Here is a 21,873-nt window from a genome sequence, read left to right on the forward strand (position 1 = left end):
TTTTAAGATTTTATTTATTTATCCACAAGAGACACACAGAAAGAAGCAGAGACATAGGCAGAGGGAAGAGAAGCAGGCTTCATGCAGGGAGCCCGATATGGGACTCCACCTGGGGAATCCAGGATCATGCCCTGAGCCGAAGGCAGACGTTCAACCGCTGAGCCACTCAGGCATCCCGGATTATTTTCTTTTTAAAGAGTTTATTTATTTGAGAGAGAGGCAGAGACACAGGCTAGAGGGAGAAGCAGGTTCTCCGTGGGGAGCCTGATGCCCGACTCAATCCCAGGACCCCAAGATCACAACCTGAGGCAAAGGTTCCCGTCTGGAACCCGTCTGGGCACAGGCGAGGGAGGAGCTGAGGCGCGAGGCTAGAGGGGAGTGGACGCTGCTGGCAAGGATGGTGCTGGAGAGCGTGGCCCGCATCGTGAAGGTGCAGCTCCCAGCGTATCTTAAGCGGCTCCCTGTGCCCTAGAGCATTACCGGGTTCGCCCGGCTCACAGTTTCAGAATGGCTTTGATTACTGCCTTTCCTCAGTGTACTTGCACTACTTGGCTACCTTGCAATGTCCATTCCTCCCGAAGAAAAAACCACAGAAGGATAGCTTGATTAATTTTAAAATACAAAAGGAAAATCCCAAAGTGGTGAATGAAATAAACATTGAAGATTTGTGTCTCACTAAAGCAGCTTACTGTAGGTGTTGGCGTTCTAAGACGTTTCCTGCCTGTGATGGTTCACATAATAAACACAATGAATTGACAGGAGATAATGTGGGCCCATTAATACTGAAGAAGAAAGAAGTATAATAGTAATGAATTAGGATTGAATTAAGTTGTGTGCTGTAAAATCCTATAACAATATTTTTTCATTTTTTATGTATAGAAGATCTTTTAAATGGTAGTCTTAATTATTACTACTGGTTGAGTAATTATTTCTGCCAATTTATTTTCTTCTACACTACTGTTTATATTTGATACTTTGTGTATTCAAACGGTCATTTATATAGAAATTAAATTGTACAACCCTTTCATTCTTAAAAAAAAAAAAAGGGCAGGCAACCCTGTTGTAGGGATTAAATGATATTTAAAAATATGGAAACACTTAACATCTTAACATCATAGTTAAGCATGTGATGGGGGACATGCCAAATTTACTTGAACTTGAGAGGACATGACTGATAGTGGGTAGCAGAATTCAAAAGTTTTTTGGTACTAGTTTAGAAGAGAGGTTGATACACTGCCTGGTGCTCCATATCTGGCTTTCTAACTAAACATAGGTTTTACATTTTCAAAAGGTCATTTATTTATTGTTTAAGATTTTATTTGAGAGGGTCGCCTGTGTGGCTCAGTGGTTGAGCGTCTGCCTTCGGCTCAGGGCGTGATCCTGGGGTTCCAGGATCGAGTCCCACATCAGGCTGACTCTATGGAGCCTGCTTCTCCCTCTGGCTGTGTCTCTGCCTCTCTGTGTGTGTCTCTCATGAATAAATTAAATCTTAAAAAAAAAAAAAAAGATTTTATTTGAGAGAAAGAGAACGCTAGCAGGAGGAGGGGCAGAGGGAGAGAGAGAAGCAGACTCCTCCCTGAGCAGGGAGCCCTATGCAGGACTTGATCCCAGGACCATAAGAATCATGACCTGAGCCAAAGGCAGACACTTAACCGACTGAACCACTCAGGTGCCCCTTAAAAGGCCATTTAAAGAAGAAGAATATGCAATAGATAAAGCCTAAAATATTTATACTCTGCCTCTTTGCAGAATAAGTTTGCTGACTTCTTTTTAGAATATTATGATTTGTTTGTAGACCAAAGAGAAGCAAGTGAAGAAAGAAATTGAAAATAAGGGATCCCTGGGTGGCGCAGCGGTTTGGCACCTGCCTTTGGCCCAGGGCGCAATCCTGGAGACCCGGGATCGAATCCCACGTCGGGCTCCCGGTGCAAGGAGCCTGCTTCTCCCTCTGCCTGTGTCTCTGCCTCTCTCTCTCTCTCTCTCTGTGACTATCATAAATAAATAAAAATTAAAAAAAAAGAAAGAAATTGAAAATAAGAGGATAATTGAGCCAGTAAAATCATGAAGAGAATTAAATAATGAGTTTCTATCATGAACACAATTGCTAGGGTTTCTTTGGGATGGAGGAATTACAACCAAGAGGCATGGAGGAGGAACATTTTGAGATAGACAAAATTGAAGGGGTTTCATTCTGATCATTTTCTTATCAACATTTGTTGTATGTCTATCTACCACATGTTAGGCATTATGTATTTTATTTCACTTTAACTTTTTGTGTTGTTTTTCTTAAATAGAGATATGCCAAACAGTATCTTATATATATAAAATACATAAATAACCACATAGTGAACACTATTGTCTCCTCACCCAGGCTAAGAGATATTAGTAGTACCCTTTTGCAGAGATGTGTTCCACTATGTGGATATTCCATAATTTATCTATTTGCCAGTTGGTGGACATTTGAGGTTTTTTTTCCTTACCACTTTTTTGCTGCTTATAAATAAAGCAATTCTTTGTGTAGACACATGTTTTTATTTTGGGGGAGGGGAAATATCCAAGAATGGAATTACTGAGTCATGGTTAACTTTTTAAGAAACAACCAAACCATTTTCATAGGGGTGGTGTGACTTTATTCCTATCAGTAGTATATAAACATTCTCCACATACTTGCTAGCACTTGGTTTGGGTAGTCTTTTTAATTTTTGTCATTCAGTGAGTATGTACTGCTATCTCACTGAAGTTTTAGTTTGGATTTCCTGATGATTAATCTATTGAGTATTTTTACATAGGCTTTTGGGCTATTTTATCTTCTTCAGGGATTCACAGGCTGTAACTTCCAAGGCAAATCTGACTCACTCAACACCTATATTTGTAGATTAGTTTTATTAGAATATAGCCGTACTTATTCATGGTTGTCGATGGCAGTTTTCATGCTGCAATAGCAAAGTTGAGTACAGTAGTCCCCACTTGTCTGCAGTTTCTCTTTTGGTGGTTTCAGTGCAGTCAGGAAGCAGTCCTAACTTATCCTCAGAAGTTTGATAGTAGCCTATCACTATGTCACAATGCTTATGTCATTCACTGCACTTAATCTCATCATGTAGGCATTTTACCATCTTATCACTAGAAGAAGGATGAGTACAGTATAATATATTTTGAGAAACCACATCCACATAATTTATTTTGTTATTGTTATTCTCTTACCATGCCTAATTTATAAGTTAAACTTTGTCATACTTATGTAAGTATAGGAAACATAGTATATATATATGTATATATATTCTCTCTCTGTATATATATATATTCTATATATATGTGTGTGTATATATATATATATATGACTCAGAACTATCTGCAGTTTCAGGCATCTATAGGGGTCTTGGAACGTATCCCCCGTGGATAAGGGGGAGCTACTATAATTATGACAGAGACTGTATGGTATGCAAAGCCTAAAATAACTCTCTGGCTTCATAGGAAAGGAAAAGTAATCTGTGCATCTCATGGTTCAGCTTTAAATAGTATACATGCTCAAATAGTGATTTCAGTTAGATCAATAATCAGTGTTTATAGTATAGCTAGATGGGCAGATTGGAAGATGAGGTGGTAGATGGATGTGGGATTGAGCTAAATTTATATCTTCCATATTAAGTCAAAAGATAATGCCTGAAAACTGAGGGAGGATCAATATGTGACATAAATATAAGGACATTATTTGGAACTATAGAAGTAAATACCCTAAGAATCAGGGGCAGGAGTTGAAAGTAGCTGCCTCTCAGAAAAGAAAAATATGTACGTCTATGTGAGGGGCTCATTTTTGTAATAAAACTGACTCTTTAAATTACATGAATGCAAAATGTTAGTTTAAAAATAACTTTTGAGGAAAAAAAATAACTTTTGGGGCCCCTGGGTGGCTCATCTGGTGAAGTGTCAAACTCTTTTTTTTTTTTTTTTATGATAGAGAGAGAGAGAGAGAGAGGGGCAGAGACACAGGCAGAGGGAGAAGCAGGCTCCATGCACCGGGAGCCTGATGTGGGATTCGATCCCGGGTCTCCAGGATCGCGCCCTGGGCCAAAGGCAGGCGCCAAACCGCTGCGCCACCCAGGGATCCCAGTGTCAAACTCTTGATTTTGGCTCAGGTCATGATCTCAGGGATGTGGGATGGGCTGCATTGGGCTCCACACTCTGCTTCTCTCCCTTTGCCCTTCCCTGAGTGCGCTTTCTCTCTCTCTCAATCTCCCTCTCTCAAATAAATAAATAAAATATTTTTTTAATAAAAATAACTTTTGAAAAATAACACATAGTGAGTGATGGAGTTCTTGTCATACCACTGATTTGCTGTCCCCCAAAACAGTCATGAATTGACTAAATATGGAATCCCTCTTGTCAAGTGGTAAATGAAGCCAATGGACAGCTGATAGACTGGAAGGTGAATAGAGGTGACTTTAGACCATTGCTATAAAGATCAGGTTCCGTCAGACCTCAAGAAGACAGATGCATAGTTACTAAAGGAAAACTGAGATTATGGAGTTAGAACAATTTTAAATAATAAGGGCCAAGCAGGCTGGAGGTTGCTCAGAGTACTTTGACAATAAAGATCATCGGAACCAAGCTGACCAAGAAAGGAAGCTTTTCTGTATTCCATTATTGGTATAGGTCAGATGTTGAAAATAACAAGTCAAACAGACTGACGACAAGAAAAATCAACTGCCAGAACACTTGAGTGATTGGTTCAGTGGTTGAGCGTCTGCCTTCAGCTCTGGGTGTGATCCCAGAGTCCTGGGATCAAGTCTCAATTCCGGTTCCCTGCAGGGAGCCTGCGTGTCCCTCTGCCTATCTCTCTGCTTCTCTCTGTGTGTCTCTCATGAATAAATAAATAAAATCTTTTAAAAGAAAAAGAAAAATCAACCATAAATATAATAAACTTTAAAAAAAAATACCAAACTTGGGGTACCTGGCTGGCTTAGTTGGAGGAGCATGCAACTTGATCTGGAGGTCATAAGTTTGAGCCCCGTGTTGGGGGTAGAAATTAATTTAAAAAAACTTTAAAAAAACCCTCATATGAGCATGTAACATAATACATACATATATATGATTATTTTAAATTGAAATTAGAAAAAACTTAATTATAAATTCTTTGCTTTTGAAATCAGTTCCTTTGATATGACTAAAAACTCAATACGTTTCCTTCTCTACCAAGTTTTCAATACCAGATGTTTTATATTTGATGAGCATTACAGCATTTTTTAAAACCATGTAAGAGGGATACCTGGGTAGTTCAGTGGCTGAGCATCTCCCTATGGCTCAGGTCATGATCCTAGGGTTCTGTGAGTGGACTCCTGCATCAGGCTCCCTACAGGGAGCTTGTTTCTCCCTCTGCCTATGTCTCGGCTTCTCTCTCTGTGTCTCTCATGAATAAATAAATAAAATCTTTTAAAAATAAAACCATTTAAGAATAAAATTTAGTTTTTATTCAGTTTCATAACAAAATAACTGTTCACAAACATGGCTGCCTTTATTTCCAAACAAAGACAGAATCTTGGCACAAAAGTTGGATTTTATTTCTAAGATATTCTTAAAATTTAAGATATTCAAGCGTATTTAAGCTTAAATATTGTACTGCACTGCATTAACTTCCATGTTGCACTGTCAGTATAAATTGAGAAAGGCAAATTGAGCAGTGTTGGTTTTCATAACATTGGAAATCAAAAAAAGTCTTTTTGGGATGTTGGTCTTTACAGTTTTAGAAATATATTTCATACTGTCACTTTGATGTCTGGAAACCCTATTTCAGCATAAAAAATACAGAAAAGTGGGATAGATGGTTCCTTGCCAAATAAATTTTCCAAAGATAGAATCATAAAAAAATGAATAAATTGAATCACATTTTATATAGTTCCTTGTGAATCCACTTGGAGATAAGTCATTGAGTAATTTATATAACCTCTCGTGTCAATTAAAATAGTCCTGTATTTGATCAGTGGCCTTCCTGGTGATCTGGGGTGGGATTTCTCCTGGAAAACATAAACCAGATGACTTCTTTTAACAAGCAAAAACATTTACACTGCACAGAGCTTCATATATATATGTGTATATACCACCTGGTATTCATGTAGGAAAAACAGATTGTAATACTGCTAGTATTCATACCACCTAGTATTCATACCACCTAGTATTCATGTAGTAAATACCACCTAGTATTCATGTAGTAAAAACAGATTGTAATACTGCTGATCCAGTTTATCAAGCAAAACGCTGACCACAGTAGTTTAATTTATATGTTAATTATATATGTATTTTGTTTGATTTTTTTTTTTTTTTTAATTCATGAAAGACACAAAGAGAGAGGCAAGAGACATAGGGAGAGGGAGAAGCAGGCTCCCTGTGAGGAGCCTGATGCGGAACTTGATCCCAGGACCCCAGGATCATGACCTGAGCCAAAGGCAGATGCTCAACCACTGAACCACCCAGGCAGCCCTGTGTTGTTTAATTTTTAGCTTTTTAGATGAAGTAAACAAGATAGTAGATTTATGGTTCTTTGTCTTGGCAAAATGTTGCACTTTGAATTTAAATTTTGAAACAAGTCTATTGTCAACGAAAAGAATCATCCATTGTTATCAATCTTTAATAAACTTTTTAAGACCTTCCTCAGTTTGGAGAAATACCATTTCCTCAATTTGTTTGCCATGAGCATCTCCTCCAAAAGTTTTTAACTCGGGTAAAAATTCTCATTGATACTTTAAATAAACACAGCTGTCAGCGAGTTGTTTTATTTGCGTTCTCATCAACTACAAAGAAAAGTACAAATTATTTATGTTTTTACTCAGCTTACCTTGTAAGTTTATGGCCTACTGCTAACATTGGGAACACCTATAATTTTAATTATACCTACATATGCAAATGTTGTTTATTATTCACAAATTCGGCTACATTCTTTAATACATGTTACCATCTATAAGAGACTTTTGTACCTTAAAATTTTTTATCTTAAATACATAATTTCCTGTCACAGGAGTACCACTTATTTTATTCACATTTAAACTCTAACTAAAATCTGTTCCTTTCTATTTATTCCATTTTTATCATCTTTTCTACATAGTAATTATCATCCTACTGTAGTTTGTTTCATAATGCTGTCTTTGACGATTACATTTTTCCCCCTGGCAGTCACATTTTCTTTGGTTTATTTCACCATTAGGAATAGTCTTTTTCACAAAGAAATATGCCTTATATTTCTTTTGAAAATCGTAGGTCTCTAGTTCTCTCTTTCATGGACACAAGAAATATTTCACTTTCCTCTTGATTCTACCTTAAGAGACACAATAGCCTATGGAACCCAAAGACAGGGATAGTATAAACTCTGTACACATAAATTTGACAATTTAGATGAAATTGATCAATTCTTTGAAAATGACAAACTACCAAAAATCACTCCAGATAAAATATGTAACCCGAATAGACCTGTAATTATTAAGGAAATTGCTTTTGCAGCTTAAATCCTTCCAAAAAATAAATCACCAAGCCAAGATAATTTCACTGGTGAATTCTTCCAAACATTTATTTTTTTTTAATTTTATGTATTTATTCATGAGAGACACAGAGAGAGAGAGAGAGAGGCAGAGACACAGGCAGAGAGAGAAGCAGGCCCCATGCAGGGAGCCCAATGTGGGACTCGATCCCAGGTCTCCAGGATCACGCCCCGGACTGCAGGCAGCACTAAACCGCTGAACCACCCGGGCTGCCCTCTTCCAAACATTCAAAAAAAGATATAGCACCAATTTTGTACAGTTTTTTCCAGAAAATAGAGAAAATACTTTTCAACTTATTTTATGAGACTTGCACCACCTTGATAGCGAAATAGAGGACAGTACAAGATTTAGACCAAAAAATAAGCCTAAAAATCCTCAAAAAAATATTAGCAAGTTGGGTCCAGCAGTATATAAAAAGAGTGGTAAGACCATGTCCAAATGGGGTCTAATCCAGGAATGTGAGGCTATCTCAGTATTTGAAAATCAGCCAATGTGATAAGCCATGTTAATAGAATACTAGTAAATCAGTAAAAAGGCATGAACTACTGATACACGAACCATGCTGATGAATCTGAGAGGCATTATTCTGAGTGAAAGAAATCCATCTCAAAAGATAATATACTATAGGTTTCCATTTTCATGACATTTTCAAAAAGCCAGAACTATAATGGTTGAGAATAGATCAGCTGTTGTTAGGGATTAGAGGTGAGGAGAGTGTGACTCTCTCTTGGGAGAGGGATAGTCCCAGGGAGTTTTTTGGAGTAATGGAAGTGTTCTCTGTCTTGGTTATGGTAGTGGTTAAATGCATCTATTCATAGGTTAAAATGTATAGGAGTGTATAAACACAAAAATATCCATTTTATTATAAGAAAGCAATATTTTTAAGTGGGATGATAATAGCGCTCTGCCTCATTGGGACATGGCTGGGGACTTTTCAAATTGGACCATGTACCCTGACTAAAGCTACTAGTCTACTTGAGCTAATTTTTGTCACATTGTAATGGAGACCCAGCATTGTTGGATCTTCTGATTTTTCAAGAGAACCAGAATTCCAAAATTTTACATAAAATCTGGTATTTTAAAGCATTGTTAAATAATTTTTAGTTTAAAAACTAAACAGTTTTTAAAGTGATCTTTATATATATATATAAATTTTATTCATGAGAGACACACAGAGAGAGAAAGAGAGAGAAAGAAGCAGAGACATAGGCAGAGAGAGAAGCAGGCTTCACACAGGGAGCCTGATTTGGGCTTGATCCTGGGGCTCCAGGATCATGCCCTGGGCCGAGGGCAGGCACTAGACCACTGAACCACCCAGGCGTCCCTGTTAAATAATTTTTTTAAATTTTAAATGCTATGTTGACCAGCATAAGACTGAAAAATAGACATACTAATATGCTATCACTGATACTGATAGATGTTATAGTAGATAATTTTAGGCAGCTTAGTCCTGAAGAGAGCCTTGTGTCATTAAGAGAAGAATATGAATGTCCTTAGGGTTGCTCTATTATGGATGTGAGAATCTTATGGTAAATTTGTGGTATTCATGGATGGCATGGGCTTCTGAAGAGATGTGCTATGTTTAGGTGACAGAATGATGGTCTGGGGAAGGTACTAGAAAGGAATAAGTCAACTTCCCTTCTCTTGGCTAGTAAAAGAAGTAGTTTCCATTGGAGAAGACTGTGGAGAAATTAGGACATTTTAAGAAAGATGTTCAATTGAAGTGGTAAGGTAGTTTGTATAAAATAGAAATCCTACAGGGCTCCATGAAGGGGTTGGCAGAGGAGTGAGCACAATGATAAACATAATTGGGAAGGAGCATGACTGAGGTGGATAAGAATGATGATCTGGGAGATGAATACAGGAATATATTGGGTACATTATGTGGAAGCAGAGGTGTTAGGAGTGAAATCCTTTGGACTTGTAGGAAATCCTTCTCTTGTTCTACAATATTCTATTTTATACCTCTAAAGCTTAACTAATGTTCTTCCCTTCACCTGGAATGTTCTACCTCAACCTCCCTTAGCCTTATCTGTATCATTCGTATTTAAGATTCTAAATCCAGATGTAAATATTTTCACTTCTGGAAACTGTCCCGGCTGTTCCTCACCTCTCCCCCAAGTTCAGATTCCTCTTTCTCTTACCACCCAATACACATCTCTACCTCAGAGCTCACTATTTTGTATTAAAAATATTTTTTTAAGTTCCCCTATAAGGTTCTAGGGTCAGGGTCCATGTTTTATTCATCTCTTTGCCTCAGACAGGTAGCACAGAGCCTTGCGCTGAGCTAGTATCAACAAATATTGTTAATTGAACAGAGGAGTTAAGCTAGCACATGTTTTGATTACAAGATTGTTGTGGCAGGAACCTAGACTTTCTTCTTTCTTTAAGGACGACTGGTAGTATAGACCTATAAGCTGTTTTGTGATTGGTTCAGATCTACTTAGAAAAAGCAAAACTCAGTAGCCAGACAGCAGGTCATTATTAAGGCCAGGGACATATGCCTTTATTCTCAGTGTCATCTTTGTTTCTAAAATATAGTGGCAGTCTTTTGAAAAATGATGAATGGTAAGGGAATACTTTCTGACATTTACATTGGGCAGCCAGGACTTTATGTGATGCTGTTATAGCGATCACTACGCATAGTATTTATCCAATGGCATTCCTGTCATTTGTGTTTGTAGAAAATCTTGATGGTGAATAGATTTAAAGGACTTTGTTACCTGGTTCAAGAACAAAATTCTCATCAAGACCCAAGTGTATTTTATGGAGTCTGTACCTTGGCAGTTTCTCTGTACAAATTATTCCATTGACCTTTCCAAAGACATCTTAAAATATCTAACTGCAACCTTTCCTTTTTGTGTTAGGCCCTTCATCATTATTTGACTCTTTGGCTGCTTGAACAATTCCTTCTGCTTTCTCTGTCATTATAACTGAACTTTCAACACCATTATTCTTTTCTTTTGTGATATATTCTTCAATTTCTTTCCTAAAGCTTTGTTTTAGACTCTACTTTTTAAGTAATTTGTTCTTCCATTAGACTTTTCAGAGGTCTGGAGAGCCTTTTAATAGAGAACATGAACTCAACAAGAATGAGATGATAAAAGAAAATTCAAGTGATTACTTTTCATATTAGTGTTTCTCCTTCTTTACCCTGCCTCATCTCCAGCATAGAACTAGGGTCTTAGTTTTCTAAAATAACCAACAATAAGGATATGGAAGGTGTTGTTACTCTCTTATTCATCAGACATAAGAATTAGGCATTATTAAGCATAATATACCAAGTGCCTATGCCTATTTGTCCATACAAAAATGAAAAAGACAAGTTCATACCTTCAAGGAATTAAAATTGAATCAGGGTAATGAATAAGCTAAAAGTGACAAATATCTCCTGTAAGCCTCTGCTTTTTTTTTTTTTTTTTTTTTTTTTTAAATTTCCAAGTAGAACAATACCCTTTCCTGACAGAGTTATATCATCACATGAGCCTCTCTGGGTGAGGAACTTAGCACACCTTGTGGCCCATAGTAAAGAGTTCAGTAAATGGGGGTTATTTTGATGGACCAAATAAGCAGAAGCATGAAGAAGAGAGTGGCCATGACATCTCTACTTGGACACGGAGAAGTTTTCACAGGGGCACTTGGGTAGTGCAGTTGGTTAAGCATCTGCCTTTGTCTCAGGTCAAGATCCCAGGGTCCTGGGATCAAGCCCTGCATCTGGCCTCTGGCTCTCTGCTCAGTGGAGAGTCTGCTTCTCCCTCTTCCTCTGCCCCCCCCCCCCCAACTTGTGCTCGCTCATGCTCTCTTTCTCTTAAAAAAAGATCTTTAAAAAACTAAGAAAAGTTTTCACAGAGAAAGTAATACTGAAGGAAATTGCATATACAAGGCATAAGAGAATGAAACATAAGGTACATGTAAAGAACCCTAAATAATTGATATATCTAGGAGAGAGGGATGGAGGAGGGGAGCAAAGTGAGAAGTGAGGCTTCTGCAGGAATTTGAATTTGATCCTACAAAGAATGGGGACCATTAATTTATATTAAGCAGGGAATGTTAAAATTAGTTGCTATAAAAGAAAATTTGTGATATATTACATGTGTATCTCTTTCAGGTCTCACTTGCCCTGGAGCCTCTGTCAGAAACTTATAACAGCTACAATCCTCTTCCTACCCCTGATGTGACAGAAAATGTACATTTATCTGAGCAGGAATTCAGAGAATATACTGAACCCAGCAGCACCCAGTTTCTGGTTCCATCAAGGCCTCATAAGATGCCTACCACCAAAATTGATGGAAAAGAGTTAGAAGCTAACAATAGTAGTTCAACCACTCTAAGGTAATTACCACAGTCTGTCAACTAACTCCCACTGTACTCGTAATTTCTTTCCTTTATTTGTGTTTGAATAAAAGACTAAAAGTAGTCATTTCTTCAGCAAATAAATATCAAGTACTCACTGTGTGCCTGGTCTAGTACCAAGTACTGGGAATAGAAATTAATAAGAGACAATTCTTGTCTTTGAGGACTGCTCACAATCTGGTGGGGAGGCCAATGCAGATACCTAAGTATAAGTCATGTACAGATGCTATGATAGGGAAAAAGAGGGAAAGGGCACTATTTCATGAAACAGGATGGAGCGGGAGAAAGATTTTTATTTTATTTTATTTTTTTTAATTTTTATTTATTTATGATAGTCACAGAGAGAGAGAGAGACAGGCAGAGACACAGGCAGAGGGAGAAGCAGGCTCCATGCACCGGTAGCCTGATGTGGGATTCGATCCTGGGTCTCCAGGATCATGCCCTGGGGCAAAGGCAGGCGCCAAACCGCTGCGCCACCCAGGGATCCCAGATTTTTATTTTAAATAATTGCAAAGCATTTGCTTTGTGTCAGGCTCTGTACAGAGCTCTTTCTTTTTTTCAAGATTGATTTGTTTGGGAGAGAGAGCACACACACTTGCATGTGCTCAAGTGGGGGGAGGGGCAGAGGATCTTCAAGCAGATTCTCTCCTGAGCATGGAGTCCAACATGGGGTTCGATCTCATGACTTAAGATCCTGACCTGGGCGGAAACCAAGAGTCAGACACGTAACTGACTGAGCCACCCAGGCACCCCAACTGAGTTCTTTATTTCATCGTCATACTTGAGCCACAACTATACAACTGTAGATAGAACATCTATTATTTATTTCATTCGGGAAATGAAAAACAGATTTCCAAAGTCTAAGCTACACTGCTGTAAACTACTGATACTAAAGTAGTTGCTAAAGTTCTCCTTTGTTTTATAACAGGGGAAAGGACCACTTGTACTTTGCAGAGAACTCTGATACAATAAAGGACTCTTTCTTTGGATTACAACACCATCCTAATTCAGGACAGAGTTTAGAGTCTATGACTCTGAAAGGCAAGGCCCCACGGAAGCAGATGTCCCTTCTTAACAGTTCTGAATTCCAGCCTCAAATTAGAACAGTGGCCAAGAGTCACAGTGACTCATGCATTCTTTCTTCAAACAACCCCCCTACCAAGGACCTTCTTTCAGGTATGTATGTATTTGTGAACCAAGTCTAAGCTATATTTATTGGGATTACTGTTTGTTAGCCAGTCTTCAAAGAGAACCAAGCCTTCTGTTTGAAATAAATAACCAAATAAAAGTGAGTGATTTCACTGTAGTTCAGAATTGCTCACCATTTAAAGACAGCTCTATTAAACCAGTAAGTTACTACTAAATAATTACTGGGTGCTTCCAATTATAGGTTTAGGGAAGGAGCCATTTAAAATGAACCTGGATACAGGGGAAAAGTGTTTATGATAAAGAGATTATTCTTTATTTTTTCCCAAATAATTCAAGGCAAATGCAGTTTTCATCTCATCAGCAAATTTACTTGTGCCACCATACAGAGGCTAGTACTAAATCTGTTTCACATTCTGAAAATTCTTGGTCTCAGTGGGAACATTCAGTGCACAGCAACTGCTAATCTTAAGCCTGGGAATTAAATATGACTTACAGCCAAGCAGAAGTAGGAAGCAGTTAGTTTACCTGTACAAGGGCTTAGACTGAAATAAAGAAATCCAAATAGGATTATTTGGGAGTAGTAGTATAAAAGCAATTTAAATAACCTTACATTACATGTAATGCTCAACCATTTATCTCTGTGACAGCGGGGGCATAGCAATTTGTCTCCATCTTTACAAGCAAATTTCCAAAGTAGAAAAGCTGCAGCATTAGTAGAAAAATCTTTAAAATAACTATTTGGGTACATAATTTACATTAGTAAGGATTTTTTTTCAAGAAGACATCCTTCATATTTTTTAAATGAAATTGTCTGTGAGCACTTATTTTTGAAAATATACTCTGATTACAATCTATTAATTTTATTCTTTTATTATTTTATTTTATTTTTTTAAGATTTATTTATTTATTCATGAGAGGTACAGACTGAGAGAGAGGCAGAGACACAGGCAGAGGGAGAAGCAGGCTCCCTGCAGGGAGCCTGATGCGGGGACTCATCCAGGATTCCAGGATCATGACCTGAGCCAAAGGAAGGCGCCCAACTGCTGAGCCACCCAGGCGTCCTTATTCTTTTATTTTTAAAAAAAATTTATTTAAATTTAACTAATTAACATATCATGTATTATTAGTTTCAGACATAGAGTTCAGTGATTCATCAGTTGCATATAATACCCAGTGCTCATTTGATAAGGTGCCCTCCTTAACACCCACACCCAATTTCCCCATTCCCCCACCCACTTCCCCTCCAGCAACCCTCAATTTGTTTCCTATAGTTATTAATTTTAATCTTCAGTGAGATCCTATGCCACATTAACAAGAACAGATCATTCCACTATACAATCCACAATTAGTTCACACCTGGAATATTTTATGTAGGCACCAGACTTTGAGAAAGATATTTGAATACTCTTTAAGCAGTTACTTATTTAGTACCTGTCAAATGTCTGGCATTCTTCTAGGTGTCAGGGATACAGCAATTTAAGTGAAAAAAACAAAAAACAAAAAGCAAATTTCTGCCTTATGGATCTTGTATTCTAGATGGGGAGACCAATAATAAACTGGACAAATAAGTAAGTATGTAGTGTTAGATGGTGATAATGGCAGTGGAAAAAACAAAGCAGGGCACATAGAGGAGGGGATGTTAGTTTTACATAGGTTGGCAAAGGAAGACCTCATTAAGAATGTAACAGGAGAGTAAAGATCTAAAGAAGAGGAGTTCCTTCTGAGGAGAGTAACTAGGTTTGTGAGGGGACTACCAAGAGATTTTTAGCTTCACAAAAACAGCTACCATTTATTGAGCATTCATTATGTGCTAACTACTATGCCAAGTGCCTTCTACACATAATCTTAAAAAAACAAAGTGAAGAGACAGGAGAGCTCCGTCCCGGGGAAGCAGGAGCTTCACCAATCTTCCCGGGAGGAAAGGCCTCGCAGGAAGTTGGAGCAGGACCCCAGGAGGGCGGGGATGCCCTCAGGCTCCCTGAGACAGTAACAGACACCTGTGCCCCGGGAGATGCGCCGAGCTCCCTAAAGGGCTGCAGCGCGCCCAGCAGGACCCGGAGCAGCTCGAAGGGGCTCAGGCAGCGGCTCTGCGGAGGGGGCTGCGTGGCTGGGAGCGCGAATCCAACGGCGCAGGCCCCGGAGCACAGGGTGCCGGGGACACAGCCCAGGATCCGACCTCCCCCCCGGGACAGGCAGAGGCCGGGAGGGCCCAGGACCACAAGGACGCTCCTGCCCCGAGCTGAGCAGATCAGCGGCCCGGCCCCAGAGCATCCAGGCCCTACAGACAGAGAGCTCCGGAGTTACTGTGGTATCTGACTCCAGGGCTCCAGAGCTGGCCGCTGCCACTGGGGTTGTTCCTCCTGGGGCCTCATGGGGTAAACAACCCCCACTGAGCCCTGCACCAGGCAGGGGGCAGAGCAGCTACCCCAAGTGCTAACACCTGAAAATCAGCACAACAGGCCCCTCCCCCAGAAGACCAACTAGACGGACAAGTTCCAGGGGAAGTCAAGGGACTTAAAGTATACAGAATCAGAAGATACTCCCCTGTGTTTTGTTTTGTTTTGTTTTGCTTTTTGATTTGTTTACTTCCCCCACCCTTTTTTTTCCTTTCTTTCTTTTTCTTTCTCTTTTTCTTCTTTTTTTTATTTATTTCTTCCTTTTTTTCTTTTTTCTTTTTCGCTTTTCTTTTCTTCTTTCTCTCCTCTCTTTTTCTCCTTTTCCCAATACAACTTGTTTTTGGGCACTCTGCACTGAGCAAAATGACTAGAAGGAAAACCTCACCTCAAAAGAAAGAATCAGAAACCGCCCTCTCTCCCACAGAGTTACAAAATCTGGATTACAATTCAGTGTCAGAAAGTCAATTCAGAAGCCCTATTATACAGCTACTGGTGGCTCTAGAAAAAAGCATAAAGGACTCAAGAGACTTCATAACTGCAGAATTTAGATCCAATCAGGCAGAAATTAAAAATCAATTGAATGAGATGCAATCCAAACCAGAAGTCCTAACGAGGTGGAAGAATGAGTGAGTGACATAGAAGACAAGTTGATGGCAAAGAGGGAAACTGAGGAAAAAAGAGACAAACAAAAGACCATGAAGATAGATTAAGGGAAGTAAACGACAGCCTGAGGAAGAAAAACCTACGTTTAATTGGGGTTCCCAAGGGCGCCAAAAGGGACAGAGGGCCAGAATATGTATTTGAACAAATCATAGCTGAAAACTTTCCTAATCTGGGAAGGGAAACGGGCATTCAGATCCAGGAAATAGAGAGATGCCCCCCTAAAATCAATTAATACCATTCAACACCTTGACATTTAATAGTTAAGCTTGCAAATTCCAAAGATAAAGAGAAGATCCTTAAAGCAGCAAGAGACAAGAAATCCCTGACTTTTATGGGGAGGAGTATTAGGGTAACAGCAGACCTCTCCACAGAGACCTGGCAGGCCAGAAAGGGCTGGCAGGATATATTCAGGGTCCTAAATGAGAAGAACATGCAACCAAGAATACTTTATCCAGCAAGGCTCTCATTTAAAATGGAAGGAGAGATAAAAGAGCTTCCAAGACAAGCAGGAACTGAAAGAATATGTGACCTCCAAACCAGCTCTGCAAGAAATTTTAAGGGGGACTCTTAAAATTCCCGTTTAAGAAGTAGTTCAGTGGAACAATTCACAAAAACAAGGACTGAATAGATATCATGATGACACTAAACTCATACCCTTCAATAGTAACTCTGAACGTGAACAGGCTTAATGACCCCATCAAAAGGCGCAGGGTTTCAGACTGGATAAAAAAGCAGGACCCATCTATTTGCTGTCTACAAGAGACTCATTTTAGACAGAAGGACACCTACAGCCTGAAAATAAAAGGTTGGAGAACCATTTACCATTCGAATGGTCCTCAAAAGAAAGCAGAGGTAGCCATCCTTATATTAGATAAACTAAAATTTACCCCGAAGACTGTAGTGAGAGATGAGGAGGGACACTATATCATACTTAAAGGAGCTATCCAACAAGAGGACTTAACAATCCTCAATATATATGCCCCGAATGTGGGAGCTGCCAAATATTTAAATCAATTAATAACCAAAGTGAAGAAATACTTAGATAATAATACACTTATACTTGGTGACTTCAATCTAGCTCTTTCTATACTAGATAGGTCTTCTAAGCACAACATCTCCAAAGAAACGAGAGCTTTAAATGATACACTGGACCAGATGGATTTCACAGATATCTACAGAACTTTACATCCAAACTCAACTGAATACACATTCTTCTCAAGTGCACATGGAACTTTCTCCAGAATAGACCACATACTGGGTCACAAATCAGGTCTGAACCGATACCAAAAGATTGGGATCGTCCCCTGCATATTCTCAGACCATAATGCCTTGAAATTAGAACTAAATCACAACAAGAAGTTTGGAAGGACCTCAAACACGTGGAAGTTAAGGACCATCCTGCTAAAAGATGAAAGGGTCAACCAGGAAATTAAGGAAGAATTAAAAAGATTCATGGAAACTAATGAGAATGAAGATACAACTGTTCAAAATCTTTGGGATGCAGCAAAAGCAGTCCTGAGGGGGAAATACATTGTAATACAAGCATCCATTCAAAAACTGGAAAATACTCAAATACAAAAGCTAACCTTACACATAAAGGAGCTAGAGAAAAAACAGCAAATAGATCCTACACCCAGCAGAAGAAGAGAGTTAATAAAGATTCGAGCAGAACTCAACGAAATCGAGACCAGAAGAACTGTGGAACAGATCAACAGAACCAGGAGTTGGTTTTTTGAAAGAATTAATAAGATAGATAAACCATTAGCCAGCCTTATTAAAAAGAAGAGAGAGAAGACTCAAATTAATAAAATCAAGAATGAGAAAGGAGAGATCACTACCAACACCAAGGAAATACAAACAATTTTAAAAACATATTATGAACAGCTATACACCAATAAATTAGGCAATCTAGAAGAAATGGACGCATTCCTGGAAACCCACAAACTACCAAAACTGGAACAAGAATAAATAGAAAACCTGAACAGGCCAATAACCAGGGAGAAATTGAAGCAGTCATAAAAACCTCCCAAGACACAAGAGTCCAGGGCCAGATGGCTTCCCTGGGGAATTCTATCAAACGTTTAAAGAAGAAACCATACCTAGTCTACTAAAGCTGTTTGGAAAGATAGAAAGAGATGGAGTACTTCCAAATTCGTTCTATGAGGCCAGCATCACCTTAATTCCAAAACCAAAGACCCCACCAAAAAGAATTACAGACCAATATCCCTGATGAACATGGATGCAAAAATTCTCAACAAGATACTAGCCAATAGGATCCAACATTACATTAAGAAAATTATTCACCATGACCAAGTAGGATTTATCCCAGGGACACAAGGCTGGTTCAACACTCGTAAAACAATCAGTGTGATTCATCATATCAGCAAGAGAAAAACCAAGAACCATATGATCCTCTCATTAGATGCAGAGAAAGCATTTGACAAAATACAGTATCCATTCCTGATCAAAACTCTTCAGAGTGTAGGGATAGAGGGAACATTCCTCAACATCTTAAAAGCCATCTACGAAAAGCCCACAGCAAATATCATTCTCAATGGGGAAGCACTGGGAGCCTTTCCCCTAAGATCAGGAACAAGACAGGGATGTGCACTCTCACCACTGCTATTCAACATAGTACTGGAAGTCCTAGCCTCAGCAATCAGACAACAAAAAGACATTAAAGGCATTCAAATTGGCAAAGAAGAAGTCAAACTCTCCCTCTTCACCGATGACATGATACTCTACATAGAAAACCCAAAAGCCTCCACCCCAAGATTGCTAGAACTCATACAGCAATTTGGTAGCGTGGCAGGATACAAAATCAATGCCCAGAAATCAGTGGCATTTCTATACACTAACAATGAGACTGAAGAAAGAGAAATTAAGGAGTCAATCCCATTTACAATTGCACCCAAAAGCATAAGATACCTAGGAATAAACCTAACCAAAGAGGTAAAGGATCTATACCCTAAAAACTATAGAACACTTCTGAAAGAAATTGAGGAAGACACAAAGAGATGGAAAACTATTCCATGCTCATGGATTGGCAGAATTAATACTGTGAAAATGTCAATGTTACCCAGGGCAATTTACACATTTAATGCAATCCCTATCAAAATACCGTGGACTTTCTTCAGAGAATTAGAACAAATTATTTTAAGATTTGTGTGGAATCAGAAAAGACCCCGAATAGCCAGGGGAATTTTAAAAAAGAAAACCATATCTGGGGGTATCACAATGCCAGATTTCAGGTTGTACTATAAAGCTGTGGTCATCAAGACAGTGTGGTACTGGCACAAAAACAGACACATAGATCAATGGAACAGAATAGAGAACCCAGAAGTGGACCCTGAACTACTTTTTTTTTAGCTATATATATATTTTTTTATTTATTCATGAGAGACGCAGAGAGAGATACAGAGAGAGAGAGAGAGAGAGAGGCAGAGACACAGGCTGAGGGAGAAGCAGGCTCCATGCAGGGAGCTTGACATGGGACTCGATCCCGGGTCTCCAGGATCACACCCTGGGCTGAAGGCAGCGCTAAACCGCAGAGCCACCGGGGTTGCCCAAGGACCCTGAACTTTATGGTCAACTAATATTCGATAAAGGAGGAAAGACTATCCATTGGAAGAAAGACAGTCTCTTCAATAAATGGTGCTGGGAAAATTGGACATCCATATGCAGAAGAATGAAACTAGACCACTCTCTTTCACCATACACAAAGAGAAACTCAAAATGGATGAAAGATCTAAATGTGACACAAGATTCCATCAAAATCCTAGAGGAGAACACAGGCAACACCCTTTTTGAACTTGGCCACAGTAACTTCTTGCAAGCTACATCCAGGAAGGCAAAAGAAACAAAAGCAAAAATGAACTATTGGGACTTCATCAAGATAAGAAGCTTTTGCACAGCAAAGGATACAGTCAACAAAACTAAAAGACAACCTACAGAATGGGAGAAGATATTTGCAAATGACGTATCAGATAAAGGGCTAGTTTCCAAGATCTATAAAGAACTTCTTAAACTCAACACCAAAGAAACAAACAATCCAATCATGAAATGGGCAAAAGACATGAAGAGAAATCTCACAGAGGAAGACATAGACCTGGCCGACATGCACATGAGAAAATGCCCTGCATCACTTGCCATCAGGGAAATACAAATCAAAACCACAATGAGATCCCACCTCACACCAGTGAGAATGGGGAAAATCAACAAGGCAGGAAACCACAAATGTTGGAGAGGATGTGGAGAAAGGGGAACCCTCTTACACTGTTGGTGGCAATGTGAACTGGTGCAGCCACTCTGGAAAACTGTGTGGAGGTTCCTCAAAGAGTTAAAAATAGACCTGCCCTACGACCCAGCAATTGCACTGTTGGGGATTTACCCCAAAGATACAGATGCAATGAAACGCCGGGCAGCTGCACCCCGATGTTTCTAGCAGCAATGTCCACAATAGCCAAACTGTGGAAGGAGCCTCGGTGTCCATCGAAAGATGAATGGATAAAGAAGATGTGGTTTATGTATACAACAGAATATTACTCAGCCATTAGAAACGACAAATACCCACCATTTGCTTCAATGTGGATGGAACTGGAGGGTATTATGCTGAGTGAAGTAAGTCAATCGGAGAAGGACAAACATTATATGTTCTCATTCATTTGGGGAATATAAATAATAGTGAAAGGGAATATAAGGGAAGGGAGAAGAAATGTGTGGGAAATATCAGAAAGGGAGACAGAACATAAAGACTCCTAACTCTGGGAAACGAACTAGGGGTGGTGGAAGGGGAGGAGGGCGGGGGGTGGGGGTGAATGGGTGACGAGCACTGAGGGGGGCACTTGACGGGATGAGCACTGGGTGTTATTCTGTATGTTGGTAAATTGAACACCAATAAAAAAATAAATTTAGTTAAAAACAAAACAAAACAAGTGAACTATGGGTTGTTAAATGCATTTAAAAATGAAAACACAGGCTCAGAATTAGGGAGCTACTGTCCTATCAAAGGGGGAACCTGATCTTCAGCTCCAGTTCATTATTGTCTTTAGATTCTAAGGTAAGTTCCTCTGTTTATCCTATTGTAGGTTCATTGTTTACCTAGGCCTTCCTTTTTTCCCTTTTTTCCTTAAATCAAGACTTTGCTAGCCAACTAGTGAAGCCAAACAAAATATGAACAGTAAAACCTATGGGCTGCCAATATGCAACCTCTTCCATGAGAGTTATGAGGATCAGTTGGTTTACAGATGAAACAACTGAGTTAATAATATGACCTCTGCAGAATAGGAAAGGACAGCTTCAAGAAGTAGTGACTTCTCTATTACTGGAAAACATGAGCCTAGCTAACCATCTAATGGGACTTTTACAGATTGTATTGAATCATCAGATGGACAAATAGGATCTTTTAAGGCCTCTTCCAAACACAAGATTCTGGAGGACTAAGATTAAGTAAGAAGGTCTAGAGCTGAGATTATGAGAGAAATCTTAACAAATACATAAATATAATTATCTTTCTGGTCTTCATTGTACGGACATGACACCAGAAAAGAGATACAGAGCTGAATTGGTCAACCACCTAGTATTTACGAAACATGAACTACACATCTTGTTTATGAGAGTTGGGTTTAGAATAGATAGCAAAGAGTTGGAACGAAAACCAGAAGCTGTACGTCTCCCTGTGTTTAGCAGGGTCTGTGCCCCTGGCTTGTAGGAAATAAACAAGGAAAACATTTATCCTGAACTCACCTAGGTGCCTTCTTTTGTGTTCAGGGAATGATTTTTGAGTTGAT

General features: G+C 39.1%; 1 protein-coding gene and 1 pseudogene across 28 annotated transcripts in view; both read left to right on the forward strand.

The window, feature by feature from the left end:
• Positions 1-21,873, forward strand: part of C2CD3 (C2 domain containing 3 centriole elongation regulator) — a 153,061-nt gene that overhangs the window by 10,638 nt on the left and 120,550 nt on the right. For all 28 annotated transcript variants that reach the window (XR_007404620.1, XR_007404624.1, XR_007404625.1 and 25 more), the window contains exons 4-5: positions 11,632-11,855; positions 12,805-13,052. Coding sequence is in view for 17 of the 28 variants with exons in the window: in XM_035703824.2 (XP_035559717.2) it covers positions 11,632-11,855; positions 12,805-13,052 (472 nt within the window). In the remaining 11 variants the exon portion in view is untranslated. The remainder of the gene's footprint in view (positions 1-11,631; positions 11,856-12,804; positions 13,053-21,873) is intronic.
• On the forward strand, positions 353-1,050 carry LOC112667440 (CDGSH iron-sulfur domain-containing protein 2-like; annotated as a pseudogene).

The sequence above is a fragment of the Canis lupus genome, chromosome 21, assembly GCF_003254725.2.
Source record: "Canis lupus dingo isolate Sandy chromosome 21, ASM325472v2, whole genome shotgun sequence".
Lineage (NCBI taxonomy): Eukaryota > Metazoa > Chordata > Mammalia > Carnivora > Canidae > Canis > Canis lupus.